Source organism: Aulonocara sp. 'chitande type north' Nkhata Bay, linkage group LG2, assembly GCF_057382095.1.
Source record: "Aulonocara sp. 'chitande type north' Nkhata Bay isolate Kocher_YH1m ecotype deep benthic linkage group LG2, A_spYH_male_GT1.1, whole genome shotgun sequence".
In the NCBI taxonomy this organism is placed as follows: Eukaryota; Metazoa; Chordata; class Actinopteri; order Cichliformes; family Cichlidae; genus Aulonocara; species Aulonocara sp. 'chitande type north' Nkhata Bay.
Window position 1 is genome coordinate 17,415,775 of NC_141345.1, and position 19,516 is coordinate 17,435,290.

At 40.8% G+C, this 19,516-nt stretch overlaps 2 protein-coding genes across 6 annotated transcripts; both read right to left on the bottom strand.

The window, feature by feature from the left end:
- Positions 1-657: 657 nt before the first annotated feature.
- Positions 658-12,736, bottom strand: ap1ar (adaptor related protein complex 1 associated regulatory protein). 3 transcript variants are annotated; one of them, XM_086306355.1, is made up of 10 exons: positions 12,347-12,736; positions 9,959-10,007; positions 9,834-9,860; positions 9,499-9,524; positions 9,305-9,401; positions 9,029-9,127; positions 6,056-6,120; positions 5,537-5,610; positions 4,102-4,224; positions 658-3,804 (listed from the first exon to the last, which is right to left on the bottom strand). In XM_086306355.1, the coding sequence occupies exons 1-10, from the start codon at positions 12,415-12,417 to the stop codon at positions 3,539-3,541; spliced, it is 897 nt and encodes a 298-aa protein (XP_086162481.1). In that variant the 5' UTR covers positions 12,418-12,736; the 3' UTR covers positions 658-3,538. The 3 variants fall into 3 exon arrangements, with proteins under 3 accessions (XP_086162481.1, XP_086162497.1, XP_086162490.1); XM_086306364.1 differs by having other exon boundaries at positions 659-3,804; positions 6,056-6,117; positions 12,347-12,731; XM_086306371.1 differs by lacking the exon at positions 9,029-9,127 and having other exon boundaries at positions 6,056-6,117; positions 12,347-12,735.
- Positions 12,737-13,458: 722 nt separating this feature from the next.
- On the bottom strand, positions 13,459-19,124 carry cfap100 (cilia and flagella associated protein 100). 3 transcript variants are annotated; one of them, XM_086262774.1, is made up of 16 exons: positions 19,038-19,124; positions 18,840-18,930; positions 17,944-18,021; positions 17,638-17,738; positions 17,279-17,489; positions 17,131-17,195; positions 16,400-16,563; positions 15,977-16,057; positions 15,638-15,807; positions 15,448-15,520; positions 15,022-15,064; positions 14,769-14,923; positions 14,490-14,619; positions 14,209-14,411; positions 13,858-13,951; positions 13,459-13,756 (listed from the first exon to the last, which is right to left on the bottom strand). In XM_086262774.1, exons 3-16 carry the CDS (start codon positions 17,960-17,962, stop codon positions 13,631-13,633), a joined length of 1,635 nt encoding a protein of 544 aa, XP_086118900.1. In that variant the 5' UTR covers positions 17,963-18,021; positions 18,840-18,930; positions 19,038-19,124; the 3' UTR covers positions 13,459-13,630. The 3 variants fall into 3 exon arrangements, with proteins under 3 accessions (XP_086118900.1, XP_086118906.1, XP_086118911.1); XM_086262780.1 differs by lacking the exon at positions 17,944-18,021; XM_086262785.1 differs by lacking the exons at positions 17,944-18,021; positions 18,840-18,930 and having other exon boundaries at positions 19,038-19,090.
- Between the last annotated feature and the right edge of the window lie 392 nt (positions 19,125-19,516).

Sequence of the window (19,516 nt, forward strand, 5' to 3'; positions counted from 1 at the left end):
GATTGACAGGTGATCAAACAGGTTAAGTATACACTGTTCAGGTAGTATGCATTTGTTCAATATCTGTAGGTGATGAGCCAGTCTTTTGAACTGAACAAGCATGTAGTGTTGACATAGTTTTGAGCTGAACCCTTATGTGTCACACTGTTCTCTTTGACTGTCTGCCTATTCTGCCCGTCACAGTCAGCTACACAAATCCTCTTCCACCTTCTTCAAAAATAAAACTGCACAATGCATCACTTCCTGTTCAAAGGTTTTTTGTTTTTTGTTTTAAAAACCAAGCCAACGTCAGGCACATCGTGTTTAGAACAGCAAGTGAGTAACATATTCATGAACTGGCGGGAAGCTGAATCACAGCTGTGTTTGAAAACACACAGCAGTAAACTTGGTGGTCGGCCTCAAGACACCAAGGCGATTTTTGATTGGTTGGAGAAATTAACCCGTCCTGAATTTAGTCACACGCAAGACGATTGAGATCTGAAGAGTCGGTTGCTGCAATATTAGAGAGCTAGAAAGAATGCCGCCTGCGGATTGCTGGGAGCAACCATTCAAGGAAAAAAAAAAAAATACTGTGAAGCCATCACTATCATCAATTTCTCCATGCACATAGTAAAAATGCTAGGTTATGTTTCAGCCAGCTACTTCAAATTGCTCTTTTTAAATCTACTTTATTTATTTTTTTGAAGAAAGTAAAACTCAGTTGTGCAACAAAGAGATACAAATACATTCACCATAAAATGAGTAGGTTTATTCGTTGTTCGTCCTTAAATGGATACCAACTTTTATAAAAATGATTTGCTGTTTTGTGGGTGAGTTTAGGTATCAATCAAGCCACTGACAGTGGTGGCTAAACAGTGCAGCATTAAAGAGAGACAAAGCCCCAATCCAGGTCTTATGGTACATCCATTCAGCCTCCACGTACGGTCTATGTTAAAGGGGATCTTTTATGCTTTTATATGCGTGTGTTGCAAATAACGAGGCCATCTGTGCAGGTAATCACTATGAGCCAAAAACGTCAGGGCTCTAAATGTTACAAATGCACAATGCTATTGTACAGGATGTATCAAAAAGAATAATCCCATTTTAAAGTGCTTTCATTCAATGTTCACAGGAAACAATCTAAACATGTACCATTTAGAAAGAGGGCATTCGTGAGTTTCACTTGGTTCCTGGTTGGTAGCATAACAACAACAGTGGCTGCAGAGACTGCAGACATACCCACAAAAGTAGGGCTCAAGTTTGACTTTCTTATGGATATAAAGTATGTGTCAGGTGTAGGGATGCATTGAGCAGTTGTGAGCATTGTGTGATCAATTTTACATTCAGCCATGCACTTTAAAGATTTAATTTTCTTCATGTCCTTTACTTTTAAAAATATAGCTTTTGGAAATCAGATGACTCTTTTGATACACCCTGTTCTCTTAATTATGTATAATGTCAGAAGTGGATCGCCCTAATATGGTTAGGTCATTTAAACAGGTCTGGCCGACACACTGTTCAAATCTTCCATTTATGAGAGTCAGCCAGTCAGAAGATAGTGTGCTTAATGAGACAGCGGCCATAAAGGGAGAGGCAAAAGTAAAAATTTAGAGCATAAAAGGTCCCCTTTAAATTTTGCAAACTACTTCTGTGTAGCCTCTCACTTACTACTTTGGTTTGTACTTTTGATTTTTTTTTGCCAGAAACATTTAAACATTCTGCCAGAGTCAAGTGTCAAGATTACTTTAAAAATTACAGATTACACACTCAGTTGGTCTGTAGTTAATGTACCTGAAGCTCGGGACTTTCTTCCCCCTCCATGATTTTATTTTGTCCCTTTATACTCAGAGTGACAAAGAATGAAGTTTTGTTCTTTTTAAACAGAAAATTACAGTGATGAGTCAAATATGCTATACTCACAACAAAACATAACACTGGGGAAACAAAAGGAAACAATATATTATACCACACTCAAATATTAGGAAGGAAAATTACCAGTGTCTCGTGTACACACTTTGACAGCAGTGCAAGTCAGTGGATCGGGTTCATTTTGGTAAAATCTTCTAAGATCTGAATCGACAAAAATCAACACATTGCAGGTGCACGCAGTAGGCAGATTTAAACTAATTAAAATTGATTAATGTGAAAAGCTATTTTCCCGACTCCAGTTCAACAACATGTGACAGGTTAAGATAAGAAGAAAAAGTAACGAAGAAGAATTAAAAGCCCCTTCCTTAATCAAAGCAGCACTGGATCACCGACGCTAACACCACAGGTTTGATCTTTTTAGTTCAATTTCAAAATATTGCTTTTAATGATTTCTTCTCAGATATCACTAAAAAGTTAGTTAAACACTCGGAACTGATTTGTCTCCTCCAGTAGGTTTAGGTGAATGATGCCTCCTGTTATACTCTGTAATGATTTCACTGTGCTTCTGAGCAAATATTCACACGATACTTGAAAAAGCCTGAATGTTGTTACAAAGTTACAGTTTGAGAAGTTTTTTTCTGTATTTGATCAGCATCATGACACAGTTTCATATGAGGGCTCTCAATTACAAGAAAGGAGGCTTATGACTTCAGCTGAGGGTCACCGCCATGAGCTCAGCTTTTTGTCAGAGTGCATGCACTGACTTCATATTTGTGCGTGCCTTTTTTTTGTGAGCGCTCATGGCTGACATGCAGTGTTCACCTGTGCTGTCTCGTATAGCTTGCTCCACTGATTCACTGAGAGATGGTTTCATTTTTCCTTCAGCAACCTTCCAGTGGAATTCACCTCCCGATCACGCATCAAAGTAAAGAACAGACGGATTTTCTTTTTTCCCTAATTTAAACTGCTTTTGTGCTTCTGTGGATTTTTTCTCTCTACATGTAAAGAGATCCAAGAATAAACCAGCCTTTTCCCCACAGAGGTGCTGAGTGAGGTGTTGGCCTCAGCACTGCACTTGGTCCCCAGGTACTGTTTGACTGTTCGCTGCTGCTAAATAGTTAGCATAGGTCAAATGCAAAGAACAAATTAGCCCGCTGGGATTTTAAAAGTACCTAAATGATCCAGAATGACTACTTTACCCACAAACTGTGAAAAATCTACACATTGGTCATTTTTCACTCCAATGTGTAGATTTTCCTGCACAATTACTTCACTCACAAGCACTGAAATGTGTCCAGTTACACCAGTCAGTATACTGGAGGGTCAATCTGCTAATATAATAACATTTCACACCCAGTTGGTTGGTGATAAATTGGTTTGTATACGATCACCTGGGTGCGTTAGATAAAAAGCACTTGTTGTACAATGTGTAAGACGGTCGTGGATACAACTGATCAGTTACAATTCATTAAATGGTCGTTTAGCAAATGAAGGCACTGAAAAAATGAGTCTGATAAACGTCACCACACTGTTCTGTAGTGCAGAGGTACATACATGTTCCTGCAGCATCACAGTTTCATGACAGTATGAAGAGCATGTAAGGAACGACATTTCCACTTCATGAGGCAAAAAAGCTGGTGAGCCTTGACGTGAGGAGGCGGGCCGCCAATGTCTCCTTTGGTGCTGGACACTATCTGTCTTGGTTGTCTGACCTGAGGCCGCAGTCCGAGGAATCCTCAGAGGGAGTGTCTAGGACAGGATTGACAAACCCTTCGAATTCTGCAGTGTCCTCTGGGTGGGTGCTCACAAAATCATTCTCCCACTCCAGTGCGGTGGAGTCCTCGGAGGCTGAGGTCGGCCCGCTGTTCATTTGCTTGCCGCCTGGCCTCAGGGCTGCGCGCAAGATGTCCTCCTCTGTTCGAGACCTCTCCCACACTGGAAGCGCGCGATTGATTCCTACAATGCAGAGACATGAGGTTTGATTCTGACAGAAGAGCAGTAACTGATGTCAAACAGCAGAAGGTCCACGGTGGAAGTCACAAACCGCATGTATTACATAAGTGTGCTGCCTTGAAACGTACACAGGAAAAGACTGAAAATAAATGACAGATGTAGCAGCAGAGAAATGAAAACAAAAGAGCAAAATATGTTTTCAAATAAATTAAAATACTCTTGGAATTCTATGAAAAAGAGGGCTCATCACATCATCACTATCCTAATCAAACTTTTCAACTTCAGTCAGAATGTTCTTACCTTCCTCATCCTCCCACTCCAGATCTAGTGAGGTACCGTCATCGTTGGTGGAGCGGGTCTTGGTGGTGAAATCCCAGCTGCACTCTGTGTTTGGAGTCACCACATTTGTGTCAGACGGGAGTCCTGGGAACAAACAGAAAGCATGTAAACCTGACCTCTCATGAATATATACTCGCAATGTACAACAAAACGATTATCTTCTCGATGCCGATACAGCCGGCAGTCGGTTTTTGCAGTTTTCAACAAGTTGCAGAGGTCCTCAGAGCAACCGCAGCTCATTCTTCTTTGGCAAATCTCTCAAGATCCTCCAGATTTGATGGTCTTCTAGCGTGGACCCTGGTGTTCAGTTCACCTGACAGATTTTTAAGGCAATGCTTTTGTGCAGCCCAGTCAGTAACGTTCACTTACTGACTGGCTCACTGGAGGTAGTTCTTCACCAGGAGCGACACACGTTTTGGGTCGTTGTTGTGTTTGAAGATAAAGAGACGACCCAGACCCAGGTTTGTTTCTGACTGCTCGAGGTTTTCTTTTAAAATCTTCACGTATCCTCCTTTCTTCATAAGCCTCCCACCACTGTGTTCCCCTGTGGGGACAGTGTCCTCTGAGTTGTAGAACTCTCACTTTTTTCTCTAAACATCAGCAAAGTGTCTGCAGCTAAAGAGCTGTAGTTTTATCTCCTCTGACCGAAGGACGCTCTTCTAGTCTGGATTATTTGTCTCCAGGTCGTTCTTAGCACACCTCAGTCTGGCTTGAAGGCGTTTCTTCTGCAGAAGTTTTTCCTGGTCTCTAACCTCGCAGCTCATTCCTGTGCAGGTCTATAGTGATTGTCTCCTTCAGACTACAATTTCAAACTTGACTAAGTCATTCACGGGTGTCTTGGCAGTTGTTCTCTCACCATTTTTCTTTCTAGAGTCTTTTGCTTCCCACTGCTGCCAGGTGTGCTCTGTGTTGTGTGTCTGTCTTTACATTTCTTGATGATACTCCCCACTCCAGTTCTTGACACTTGGAAACACTGTGATAACTTTGTATATCGTTCTTCTGTTTTCTTTCTTTCTTCTTCTGCCAATTCTCTCTAAGCTGATTTGTTTTGTAGGCTTTTTTTTGTATGATGCTTTCTCAAGTAACAGCTTGAACCCTCCATCAGGTTTTCATACTGTGTATAAATCGAAGCTAGCGCTCAGTTTTAACTTAATTGTACAAGCTTTGAGCATTAAAGTCGCAATTAAGGCAGAATAACAAGGTCACAACCCCGGTCACTTTTGTTTCTCTGAAATATTTCGTACATTGTGTGCAAACAGAAATAACTAATGCTTTCTAAAGAAAACTAGTATGTTTAGATACGCTATGTTTCTCTGCCCTGTTTAAAAAAAAAAAAAAAAAGCACCTGGGAAGAGGTTGACAAAAGCCTTAAATTTCATATAGATGGTTCACTCACTGTTGCTCCTGAAAGCTTCAGACTGGGCTTTAACATTTTGGAGGTAGGCATCAAAATCTTCCCCAGAGGTTTGTCTGAAACCAAAGAGAATAAGACGTGTTTAGCAGCAGTAAAGCACAGGAATCCCTCCAGTCCAGCGTACTTTCATTATTTCTGCTGCTTTCATGTGCAGTGAAAACAAATGAAGACGGACTGGACAGCTTGGAGCACTAAAATCTGCTCTGCAGTCTACACACTGTCTGGCTGCAGCCGCAAATATAATGTGCACTTCATCACACAGATGTGTGTTTTGAACCTCCACAAAAAAACAAAACAGACATGGTATAAGACTTTTCCAGGCAAATTCAGCCATAAATGTTAATGACTAAACAGTCGATTAGCTAGAGGCTGCAAGTTCTGGTTTTCCAGTCTTTCTTCAACAAACACATCGTTACTTAAATCCTCCTGCAGAGTCCCATGACCCGAGTTTGTCCTCAGCTCAACAACTACGCCGTTGTCTAATGAACTTAACTGACTCACTTTCTTTGCTGGGTTTCACCACCGGAGCCATCTGCTTTCCCCCGTGTCCTCTGGGCAGACAGCTGCTGACAAAAACACCACAGATCAAGTAAAAAGATAATCTCATTAGAAATTTCACAGGATTGAAATACACACTGGATTCATTTGAAAGCCTTTAACAATTTTGGCATTATCAAGGAAAAATGTGATCAGACATTTTTGAACAGATGAAGAAGAAAAAGAAAAATAAGCAACACCAAAGGAGCAGTGGAATGTGACCACAGACAAATGGCAGTCCTGCTAGTTGTCCTTTTTTTCTTTAGATCATTGGTCCCCAGCCTTTTTTGCACCACGGACCGGTTTATGTCCGGCAATATTTTTATGGACCGGCCTTTAAGGTGTCGCAGATAAATACAACAAAATAAAACCAGTAATGGTACCAAAAAAAGAAGATTTATTCATACCACACGGGAAAAGACCCCGGGAAACCGAGTTAGCGATAAAAACCATAAATTTCCCACCCGAGCCTCTTAAGGCCCGGTACCAAACGACTCACGGACCGGTACTGGTCCGTGGTCCGGGGGTTGGGGACCACTGCTTTAGATCACATGAGCAGAAGAGTACATATGAAACCACCATAGTGATGAAAATTCCTGCTTGATTATTGCTACATGCCAACAGTCTAGTTTGTCTTTGTAAAAACGTGCATGCAGGGACTGTAAATATCAGCCCTTTTATGGACCTTTTTTCTTATTTCCCTGCTTGACCTTAGAAATAAAGCCCATATCCAGATTTATATCCACTGGCACCTTTGCCTTTCTACTGTAACGCAAATAAACTCCTCCTAGTTTGTTTTGCTTGCTTTGCCAACAAGGTTCCTGCACCATTTCAAAACCCAGCCTCAACTAATGACAAATAAGAGCAAACAATGCTGAAAAGATACGCTTTGACTTTGTTATACATGCAATAACTACTAGTTGCCATACTATTCAGCACGTCACTACCTCAAGAATTAAAAGCTTTTCATTGCTGCACATGAAAATAAAATGAACCTTTATTTACAGGTACAAAACACTGAAGTAAAAGTACAGAAGTACATCTGCTTCCAGCAGCCTGAAGTGTGTCAGAGAAAACAACCTGATTCACACATGTACATTTCCTGTACAGGGTTTCTGCCTGACAACAGCTGACAGCAAGCCCCCACGGTCCCACCATTATTAAATGACCCCCACCCACCCAGCAACCAAAGCAAGCTCATTTATTTACTGCAGTTAGTAATTTTAGGTTTAGTCTTCTTGCTGCTACATTATATGTAGTTGAGATCTACTATGCAATAAATATATATTTGGCATTTTTTCAACTTTTTCTACTCTAATGTATCTGGTTGTGCTAATTTCTCCCCCGGAGCCGTCAGACTCTTCAACACTCAGTAACTGGACTGACACACACACACACACACACACACACACACACACACACACACACACACACACACACACACACACAAGCTACTTTTTGGCACAACCCATTGTCATTGTTGCACTTTTCTATTGCACAGTCTGTATCGCTCTGTTCTGTCTGGTGTTGCAGTGTCTATGTTTTGTTTTGTTTTTTGCCATTTTGCACACTTTTCTTGGGCTCTTTATGTAGTCCTGTGTTGATTGTCTGTTATATGTCATATGTAGCGCCACGGTCTTGGAGGAACGTTGTCTCACTTCACTGTACCACTGCACTTAGTTGACATGACTATAAAGCCACTTGACTTGACACGGAGAAATGGCCACATTATGCTGTGACCTTAGTGCCCCCTAGTGTTTCACGCCCTGTAAATCCATGCAAAAGCAAAAGGATAACAACAAGTGGCAACTAAACTTACAGGCTTTTCTTTTTTTCGTACGAGTCTTGAACAAGCCTTCTCCAAATTTAACAGCCGACCTGCAGCAAAGTTAGGGAAACATAAGACCTAGGTTTCCTTGGTTTTAATGTCAGATTCTTCAAGGACTTCATTGATCCACGGGAAATCAACAATCTCAAGCAAAGACAAACAGTATACTTCCATGAGCAGACAACAGTGATGAAGGCTGAACAGAGAAAGGTGGACTTGTGCAAAAATAATCACTGTGAGCTGAAATTAAGATTGGCTACTTCTTCTTTTCCTCCTGCCTGGCTGCTCCATCTTCAACATCTTTTGTCCAAAACATCCACTGTCCCTCCTCTGCACATTTCCAAACCATCTCAGCCTTGCACCTGCACCTGAGCTGTCCCTCTGATGTACTCATTTCTAATTTTGTCCATCCTGATCCTGGCAGAAACCTCAACACCTCCAGCTCGGCCTCTTGTCACTTTGTCAGTGCCACGTTTCCAAACCGTACATCACAGCAGGTCTCACCACCTTGTAAAGATTCCCTTTCACTCTTGCTGCTATACGTCTGTCACAAATCACCTCTGACACTCGTCTCTACCTGCTCCACCCTTCTTCACCTCTCGTGTGCTTTGAATGGTTGACCCCAGGTATTAGAACTCATCCACCTTCACTTCCTCTGCTTCTTGCATCTTCAGCTTTGTATCTGCCTCCCTCTCATTCATAAACATGTATTCTGTCTCGCTTCATACCTCCACCTCTCCAGACTCTCTTCATAGATTACGATGCCATCTGCATTCCTACTGTGGTTATATCAAGGACACAAACCCCACCCACCAGTCCACAATAAGAAGTATTGAATTTAGGGGAAAGAGAGCCAGAAGGGCTTATTTCACTAAGGCCCAGTGAAAGACAAATATTGTGACTTATATAAACTTATTATATTTCTGGTCAAGAAGAAAAATGGAGCTGGAAATGATTATCATAGTCCCCTTTAAAAATACATTAAAAAAACAAAACAGAAAATTGAAATCCTGGGAGGTCTCTGCACAGAGGGGCCAGCAGCTTAGAGGAGGAGGAGGAGCTTTAGCCGAGCAGTAAGGTAAAGAAGGCAGCGCTCAGTACCGCCTCACCTCCTTCAATTTTCGTTCACGTGCCAGCCTGGCGGCCTCACGCTGGGCGGCATTTCTAGCCTCCTCTTCTAGCCTCAACTTCTCCTCTTGTGCCTCTAACTGAGCAGAAATAATGAAATGAAACAAACAAGGAAAAAATAAATAAATAAAAAAACAGAACAGAAAATTACAAAAACAGAAAAAACAATGCAGCAAATTAAAGGTAAGCCAACATAAGTTAAACACAAAATGAAACAATGAGGGCTGTTTAATCTTGACGTGGACAGGTGGCCTCACCTCGGCTCGCAGCTTTTGGTCTATGACGATCTGTTTGTCTGAGATGGCAGCGTAGCGGTGCTCTTTGAGGTTCTTGATCTCATCATCACTGATGGGCCTGGTGGAAAAACAAGAACACATATTACTCTTTTTGTTTTCTTTTTTCATGCCAGAGATTATTAGCTTTTTCTTTACATCTGAGCAGGATCTCTTACCTCGGGCAGGGCTGGGGGCTCTCAGCCTGCAATGCAACATACACAACATACTTTTTAGCAAATAGCTCTGAAATCCACTAAGAAATGCATCTACCCTGCTGCACTGACTCAAGAAGTGCTACTCTGGGACTGAGCGGAGAGTAATCGAGTTACTCTCTGGGAGGAAAAATGGATGACTCCCATATCGCAGGGATGGCCACATCACATCGTTTTCTATCCATCATGAGCCGAGCACGGCAATAATGGACGGTCTGATCCAAGGAGCATAATCCAGCTTTTAATCAGAAAACAGCATTTTTTCACAGACTTATTTAGCTCATAAAATCTAAACTTACCTCATCACTTTCTACCAGATTCTCAAACTGAAAAAAGAAATAAATAAAAAGCACAGTTAGACTCATTGCATTAGCTTAAATAGTCATTCTTAAGAAAGGTTCAAATAAATAAATAATGTACACACCTCGATTGTGTAGTGCTCCCCTGTGGTGCTGCTGCGGAAGTATTTTGACCTGCAGGAAAAATGAAGAGAAAAAAAAAATTAATTTCAAACAGCAGGGGTACCAAACATAAGGCCTGCAGACCAGAATCGGCCCACTTCCAAGTTCCAGTTTTTTCCCCACTATGTACTTTAAATTTTTATTTCTGACAAACTCAAAAAAAAACAAAACATTTTTGTGAATTACTGTGAATTGTTCTGTTTTAGTTGCAATTACTACAATAACTTTATTTTCTTTAATTTTATAGATTTAATCAAAATTAAACATTTCTGTCATTTACTACAGCAGCATTTCGTTATCATGTAGAAAAACAGAGACATGCTAGACGTACTACTAAAACTGCAACTTTCTTCTTATATTAAATGGGATTAATTTAGTAGTTAAACACCTTTACACTGACAGAAAGGGCTGTTTCACTGGTTTGGCCCACGATGTAAAATTACTTTGACATCCCTGATCTAGAGTATAATGAATGAGACAAATATAAATTAGCATCAGCACTTTTCACTTTCCTGTCTCTTCTTCATATTGTTAAAAATATACACCAGGTCTATTCCTGATGCTTAATTTTCAAAATACAATTAAAATCTTCAAAATAAAAGGCCCAGTGTAAACTAAATACTCATTTCTTGAAACCTCCTTAGTCTGACACAAAGCCTTGTGAAGGTCTTAAAATAATGCTAGGGACTCATTTGTGTGGTATTAATTTGATGTTTGAATTCACAATGCCAGAGTTATTGCATCATAAACCAGGAGCAGTGGCTTCATAAAGGAAATGAACTAAAAAAAAAAAAAGAAGCATGAACCTATAGCCAAATCTCAAAGCTCTACAGGCTGTTCCACCAGTTTCATGAAAGAAGTCTCAGCTGTATGTAGGTAAACAGATATTAGCATAAGCAAACTCTATGAACTTTGTATTGTGAAATTTCCCACATAATTATTGATGCGTCACTGTCAGGCCTGTGAAATAGGAAACAGGTTGTTGAGTGTTGGCTGTTCAGTTTGTGTTCAAATGTAGTCTGAATCCATTATTTTGTGTGACTTTTGGGTGCTGCTGAGTCACCACAGCAAGCAGCTCCACGTGTTTGATTTGGCAGAGCTGGATGGCCTTCCTGACCCAACCCACATAAGGACTTGAGGCTAGTTGAACGCTTTATGTGGAACAAACTGTACATGAGAAAGCTATATTACACAGATGTAACTTCCACTAAAGCAGCGTGCTAAATGACATCTGTACCAGGAGCCCTGACAGCCTCACCTGCCCTGCATCAAATACTGCCAATTAACATTATTGATTTGAGCTGTGACCTTTAGGATCTACAACAGTCAAACCTAAGAGAGAAAAAAAAGCTGTTTTTTTCCCTTCATTTTAATGACTGTCAGTGAGAGTGTGACTTAAAAACTTAAAACCAGGGGCAGATCTACAGGGGGGCAAGCGGAAGGGGGGCAACTGCCCCCCTGCTGTAGAGCCTCGCCCCAACTTCTATGTTCCTAAAATATTTTTCGCCTTTGCAGGATTGCTATCGTTTGTCCAGTGAGCACTGCAGAGTGTGAGCAAAGTTTTTCTACTTCAAAAATCACCACGCTCAACCATTTTAGTTTATACCTAAAAATTATCTTAGAACAGATAATGATACAATAAATGTTTTGTTGACTGCATTTACATATTGGGGGATTTTCAGATACCTCACTGAAGAGGACACCTTTGTTGTAATGCCACTTTGGGCTAAGTTACAACTACTACTGTGGTACGAAGTGTTAGCTACTGTCAGCTCCATTATATAAATCTATGGATGAAAGTGTGAAAAGGCTCGTTGCTGGTAGAGTGAAAGCCTTCTCTCACCTTAACAAAGCACAAGGTAAAGTCAGACTAAAAAGCATCAATTATTTACATTCAACTGGGTGACACAACAGCCTGAAGCTAAGGCAAAAAACAGGCAATTAATCCCAGCAGCTAGCCAAGCAGCCAAACTGTCCATATATTAGTTTACATGATTGTGTGTGAGCTCTCCAGAAGCTCTGTCAGCTGTGCTGTCATTATCAGACCTTAGCTAAACTACAAGTCTACAGCTAAACTACAGGCTCCTGACACTAGGGGTGGGGTCTTGATTCCCACTGGCACTGGCTGACTGCAGGTACCGTACAGCTAGAGGCTAAACTAGCTGGCCCGTATCTCTGATTTACAACATCACCGTCTGTAATAACAGCATCCCTACACAGCTGCCCAAGTGCTCACAGGCAGACTGCCGTGTCAAACTACCGGCCAACCTTATCAGCAAGCAGATAACGCCGCTTCGGGTGATGCTTGCATGCTAGCTAGCTCAGGCAGCTAAAGCTCACAGTTGACTCACCCCCCTCCTCGCTGGATCCTGTTGGTTTCTCTCCTGAAGAGCCCCACACAGTATGCCCAGCAGTTACCCATCGCATTGTCAAATGTTCCTATGATCCGGCTGCCTATCGCCTGACAGCTGCTGGAGCATTAGCGTTGGCAGCTACATCTCCAAACGTACTCCTCTCGCTCCAGCCACTTCCTCATCCTCCTTTCTTCCTCTCCGGCTGGTGACAGAGCTCAGATGAAAGTGAAACATCACCACCTGCTGTCCTCTACGTGAAGTTTTGTGAAGGGCCAAAATAAAATCCAAATAAAAAAATAAAGAAATGACTCAGTGAGAAAATAAATGTGCTAGAAAATAATGCAAATAATATCTTACTATAATGATCATAGGGTATGTATTTTATGTTCTCCCACTCCTCCAAGATGCATCAATCAGTCTGAATCAAACCTACTTTATATAGACTGCTGAGGGTACCAGTATCATCAACATATATATAGCTTTTGGGAATATATTTGATTCATTCATGATTCATTAATTTGTTTGCTATGTGTGAACAGACATTTTTTTTCATCTGAAAATATACAGTGGTATAATGGAGATTAAAAACTAACATGAGAAATTTACACGTGTTTTCATACATGAGCGAAGCAATTAAATGTCACACACCTGAGAAAACCTACCAGTGTGGTAGGGGTATTCACTTGACAAATTGTTTTTTTTTGAAGGTTAACTTTGTGTTTATTGGCTAGAGTGAATAACTACTATTTTCTCCCATATTTTTAATAGCATTTACTGTATGCAGTTCTGCTTTTTCCCCCTTCCAGCAATATGGGAGGCCCTTGCTGGGGGTCTCATCCTGTTAAAAGGGAGCTCTTCCTTCCCACCACTGAAGTGCTGCTCATATGGGATTGTCCATGTGACATTAGCTTCAAACTCTAATATCACATGGTCTTCACATAAAGCACCTTTAAACAATTGTATAAAGAAACTAGAAAAAGCTTAAAAAATGCTTAAACATGTTTGAAATATTCAAAGCTCAGCTTTCTAAATGATCTTAATTGCATAAGATTAGCAAAATATCAGCGAGTTTAAGAATAAAAGGCAACAAAACCAAAACGTTTACCACAGTTAGATGGCTTTATTCTGCACTCCAACGCTAAATTTGTAGTATCTCAGCTCATATTGACTTACTGACATGTCATGATTGTGGCATCTGTGTGATAATACATGATCACTCATCAGCCTGTGCGTCTGAGGCATGATAGCACTTTCAGTTATTTTCTTTGTATTTTTTTTTTATCAGTCCGTGTTCTCAGGGCCAAAGAGGTGTTCGTGAATCTCATCTTGAGCTGGGATGCTGTCCATGTTGCTGACTTTGACTCTCTGGGTAACAGGCATATATCTGGGCATGAGCTTTTTCCCACTCTGAAAGAAAATCCCGAAAGTGTGCAACTGAATCAGTTTCTTTAAAAGTTGTAAGTCAGAAAAACTAAACTGGAGAATAGTGTTAATGGAAAAAGACCCACGATTTTCTTGGAGTCAGCCAGCGATCTCTCCGAGTACCTCCTCATCCTTTCTTTCTGTTTTTCTCTCTGCTCTCTCAGCTTGTCTTCACGCTTCCTGCAACATGTTGTAGAGAGAGTGGGAGGGTGTTTATATAACACTGCACTGTAATTTATGCTAAGACTGGAAATAATACATTCAAGAAGAAAAAAAAACAAAAGCTAGTTTCTAATCAAGGAATTCTGTTTTTACCATAGAGCCTCACAGTTCTGCAGCTGTTACTGAAAATATTTCAAGTTTTTTTTTTACAGGTGAAAAATTCAATAGCCAAGTGGGCTGAGGGTGGAACATTGAGCCACTGAGGCACACAGTACCTGGTCCTCCTCTCGCTGTCCTTGATCTTCTTCATTAACTCCAGTTTTTCTTCAGGGATGCTCTCAAGGCTCTGCAGTAGTAAAGACAGCCGCTTCTCAATGTTGGTCAGCTTCTCCAAAGTGTTTAGTTTGGTCATCCTGTCATCCATGCAGCTGCGGTGCACCTCTGCCACCTTCTCGCTCAGAGCATCCAGTAACACATCCTGTGGGTAAGCGAAGTGATTACGAGGCCTGTAAAAGTCACCAAGTGCAGCTTGGTGCAGCGGTGTATTCTGTGTTACCTGGTCCTGTGTATTCAGGGACACGTGGAGAAGGACCTTCCGCTCAAGCCTGGCTCCTCTCGCCTTCTCCTTCTCGATTCTCTCCTTCATTTCATTTATCTGCATTGTAATTTGTTTTTCATCCTTTTCACTTGACAGAAAGAAAGCAGCAATGAGAAAAGAGGGCAGCTGGAATAACCAGAAAACAGTAAAACCCTGAGTGTTATAAGAGCTCTGAAGCTGCAAGCGAAAAGAGATTTAGCCACTGCGTAATGTAACAGAGCCATGTGACATGCTTACTGATTCTTCTTGGTTGTTTTCAAGGACTGTTGGAGCTGCTCCAGAGTCTCCTCCACCCTCGTAGAGTTCTGAATCAGGGACAGGTTCTGCTCCGTCAGCTCTGTCATCAGATCCAGCAGCTGCTGGGGATCAGTGAAATACAGCTCTGGCTCATCCTACAGAGAGGTGGGTAAGACATACCACTGTCAGTACTGGGAAGAAATATTCAAGCTGCTCCTTTAGTTAACGTAAGATAGGATCGGGAAAAACTGACCTCATAATCTGAGCTGTCACTGTCCAATTTAGGATCTGTGACTCTGCAATGTAAGAGTTTTACACCTGTGAGAGAAGTTACAGCAACACTGGAGAGGATTTTAAATGTGATCTTCTAGTTTTTCTTTATTTTGCGGTTGTTGTTTGAAATACAAAACCTCTTTCTGGCAGAATTGTTGCGACTGTGCTCATGTAGCTCATATATTGTTGCCAGTCACTGCTGGTCTTTCATTTTCACGTTTTTCCTGTACAGGTTGTGAAGGCTTACAACGAGGGTGGCTTGTTTCAGACAGAGGGTGAATTGAGGGTGCTCCTAAGTGCTTAACTACCACATTCAGCACTACATCAAAACTATGACACAAACAGTGGATGTGCAGAAATATTAAACAAAGCCATGAGTGAAACGAGAGTGCTGGTGCTCCCTTACAGACTGTCACTGTGGGCTGGGGACAGCCTGGTCTCCTGGATGGACGTCAGCTGTCTGCCTGGAGTCTCCAAACCTGCGTGCATGTTAATAAATGAAAGAATCATTTAAGTCAATTGCAGGACATTAAGCAGAGTACCGCCATGCTGGTCTCTGTTGCCTATTTTATGGTGATTTACTGGGCATTACTTGCCATTCCTAATAGCAGTGTCTTTAAGCTCCCTGTTCTGGTCCTCCTTGGTGCCTTTACAAGACATAACCTTTGACCTCTGGGCCTCCTGCCACTCTGGAGGAGACAGCTTGAATAGAAGGTCCTTATAACTCTTGTAGTCTACCAGGATTTCTTCAAAGCTGGCAAGTTCACTGTGCAGAAGAAAGACTACATTAAAATCTACACAACATAAAAACTGTATCTTCGAGGGAAACCACCTTTAGCGCCTCTGTGTTCACCTTCTGGATAAACATGCTGACGGACTGAGACGGGGTGATGCCCACATACATTTGATTTTTTTCAAGATGATCTGAATGCTACCTTTTTATGGTGAGTATTTCAGCAGTTAGCCTCCTGATTTCATTGTTCTTCTCCTGTGTTGACCTGGCCTCCTGTTCATACCTGGCAGCAGAGACAAACACAACTATTTGCAAAGGAACCTTTTAATCATCAGTACAGGTACGGCAGAAATAAGCGTGTTCAGGATTCTTTGCATATTTTTTTGCATACTCTTGCACATTGTTCTTTATTCTCCTTTTATGAGCTGAGAAACAACAACCAAACATTCTTATTATAAAAAAAATACTTATTTTAAAATCTATGAGTACTGCTGGTATAAACATCGACATCAGTCAGCATGATTTATGTACATCACAGTGGTGCATCCCTAAAACACTATTTTATGAAAATGTGATTTTAAATTGAACAGAGACGCTAACAGGATAGCCACTGTTTAATCCTTACAGTGTTCTGGCCTCCACAGACTTCTTCTCATTCTCCCTGAGAAACTCTTCAAATCTGACATTGTCTCTCTCAATGCTCCGCTCCAGGTGTTTCAGCAACTTCTCTTCCTTTGCTATGGCCTCGTCCATCCTCAAAATCTCAGACCTCTTTGTCATCACGGATAACTGAGGAAAGGAGGACGAGAAGAAGATGAAGCCAGACTTCTATAATCTTACATGATGCATATTATTGTAATAGTAATTAATAATAATTTCCCTATCTGTCTGTCTATCTGAGATGACTTTAGTAAGAGAACAGAAGTGGATCATTCATTCAAGCAGTCATCTGCTTGATCTAACTCATGGGGAACATTCAAAAGCACATACACAGAAGAAGATACACATGTGTGTTCAATTCTATTGTCATAATTTTCATAACTCATGTTGAAAACATTAAAAGCTGGTGGCGCTGAGTTTAAATGACGTGAACATTCACCAGGTGAGGTTAGAACAGTAGGCCTGACCCAAAATGAAGACCTAAAGAGGATTTATTAACCTTTTCTGCATTAACTTGACTTTGTCTCATTCGGCTGGATCTATAAGGCTACATCAGAGGAAAAGTTTTTATTTAACTAGAACAACCTGTTTTAGTTCAGTAGCTGAGTTTGGATGATAGTTATCCTCCATTAATACTAGACAGAGCGCTGATTCAAAAAACATGACAGCATATTAGCAACTGTTGAAATCATTTACCTCCAACACAGCTTTCTGTCGTTCCAGGGAGATTAAGGCATGCTTGTTGTCTTTTGTTACTTTTTCTGGGGACAGAGGACAAACAACATGTTAAATTGATCGTATCTGTTCACATATATTTTGAATTTTCTACTCCTCTTCCACTTACCTTGTTTCATTCGTCCACCAGATGTTTGCTTAGGGGGAACTGTCCTACTCTTGATTGGTTTTAGATTCGTCATCTTCTCATTTCCCCCCTTCTTCTCCTCCTCCGCCTCGTCCTCCACTTCTCCCACCAGCTCATTCTTCAGCTTGGCCGTCACTCTTGCAGCGTGGGTTGTCTTCTCATCAATTGGCAGAGCGAGGAATTTACGCATCTCCTGAGCACAAAGGGCGAACAGCAGCATGACTTTAACACAACAAAGATCCATTTTTCACTTTTAGAAAATGCTGCCATGCCAGTATAATGCGTGGAGAGAAAATCTGTCATTTGGACATACATAAATGTGCAAAAGCACGCTCACAAACCTCTTTACGGTCCTCTCTTTCGTTTACACGCAGCAGAAAAATGCTGTTGCCGTCTGGCACTTTGAACGGGCTCAGCTGAGTCCCTCTCTTCCTCCTTGTCCCTACACACGTTGGGAATAAAAGATAAAAACAACAAAAGTTGCAACACTTTCTGTTATTTCTTTTTATTCTACAACTCAGTTTTATTTTACAAATCTCTCTTCTCTCTGATGAAAACATATTTGAAATGCAGCACAAACCAATCATGATGCGCTGACAGTACACACACTGTAATGTGTAAAGCACGACTTTATAAAAGAAGCTTACTAAGCTGCGGCGATGACATATCTGAGGTGCTTCTGACATCAGGGGTTGAACTAGCTTAGCATTTAATGTGGCTGCAGGCTGGGAAAAGAAAAAGTTATTCTTGGCAGAACAGGAAGTTACATTTCTGAACGTTTCACACCGTAAAAGCCAGACGGATGTCCTCTGGTGAAGGCGTCCTGGCAATTTCCACCTACAAGATTCCTTAATCGTATTTATTTGTTTTACATTCTTTCCTAAATCTTAAAACGCCTCTTATAACCGACAGTTTTATTTTCAAAATACATTTACTATCATTAAAGGCATTGTGTGTGTTTTCATACTAATTGGATCTATTTTGGTTGGAAACGTGGCGTGATCTCTATAATGTCATCAGGCTCTGTGTAATGATACAAATATAAAGGTCAGGGGAAGAGGCCCAATCAAACATCTGTGTGTGGGTGAGGGGCTTAGATGATTAGATGATTACTTAAAGGATGTTATTCTTGTTTTCTCTATATTTTTTATATGTTAAATAAGTATTCTTAAACATGTATTCTGTATATATGTTTAAGTGACGTTGAAGGTGTCAGTTGGTATGTGTTAGTGCCAAATGGGCTGATGTGCTTTTCTTCTCACCGCAGGTTCTGGGCAAAAAAGTGTCTTGTTGACGCCAGAGATTAGAGAAGTAATTATAGTATTATAGTACTTGGCACACTAATAATGTTTTGCTATAAAACATTTCTGTTTCTGACCTTTTTTTTTTAGGAGTTTCTGGTAATGTGTTAAAGACGCTTTTCAAAAGTAAAGTATGTTCAATGTGTCATAAAGACAGTGAGTAAGTGAGTCAAATCCTACAGAAACAGTGTAAATAATTAATAAATTAATTTAAAAAATACACTTTTTTTTAATAACTTTACCCCTAAGTAAGGGCTCGTCTTTGCTGTTGAAATGTGACCGTCCTCCTGTGATTACACCAGCAGCAAGCAAACGCAAGCAAACCCTGCCAAACTACAGATAAATAAACGAAGTTAGTGATAAATAAAAAAGGTCAAGCTGCTGCAAAAGACAGATTTAAGGACATATTTTTATTGGTATTCATAATAAAGCTAACTCACCGTCTTATAATGCTGTAGGTAAACAGTATAGATCGCAGCTAGCCGCCCCGCTGGCTCTGTATACCGTTGTCATGGTGAATGTTGCCTTCAGGGCCTCCTTGTTATTTCTCCCTTATTATTTAGTCTTTTGTATAAATAAATAGGGAGGATGTCTATATTTGTATTGCTAGTTTAGTAAATGTGATGAAAAACAAACTAATTTAAGAGAACAGTTACTTGTTATTCTGAAACACTATAAGCATATTACAGGAAATGGTTTTCAAGCTGGCTCTTCAGTTCTGTGGACCATGTTTGTTCTCCACTAGATGGCATGAACATATCACAAAATCCATCTCAGGCCTCTCTGCACTGGATTGCCTTCTTATGAGGGACCCAGGTTCCAAGATTAAAGAAAAGAAATAAATGTTTGTAGCTAGAACCTGTTTCGTCCTTATTTAACTCCCCACCACTTTATCTTTCACTTCATCATGTGTATCAGT

Bases quoted from the DNA above. Each gene is read 5' to 3' on its own strand.
- cfap100 (XM_086262774.1), bottom strand. The intron at 16,058-16,399 runs GTAAGGATTAAA...CTCTGCTGCCAG, and splicing joins TCTGTGGAGGCCAGAACACT to GTATGAACAGGAGGCCAGGT. The intron at 14,412-14,489 runs GTAACACAGAAT...GCTTACCCACAG, and splicing joins CCCTGAATACACAGGACCAG to GATGTGTTACTGGATGCTCT.
- ap1ar (XM_086306355.1), bottom strand. From the start codon at position 12,417: ATGGGTAACTGCTGGGCATACTGTGTGGGGCTCTTCAGGAGAGAAACC. The intron at 9,402-9,498 runs GTAAGAGATCCT...TTTTTCCACCAG, and splicing joins AGCCCCCAGCCCTGCCCGAG to GCCCATCAGTGATGATGAGA. The intron at 3,805-4,101 runs GTAAGAACATTC...TCTGCATTGTAG, and splicing joins GGAGTGGGAGGATGAGGAAG to GAATCAATCGCGCGCTTCCA.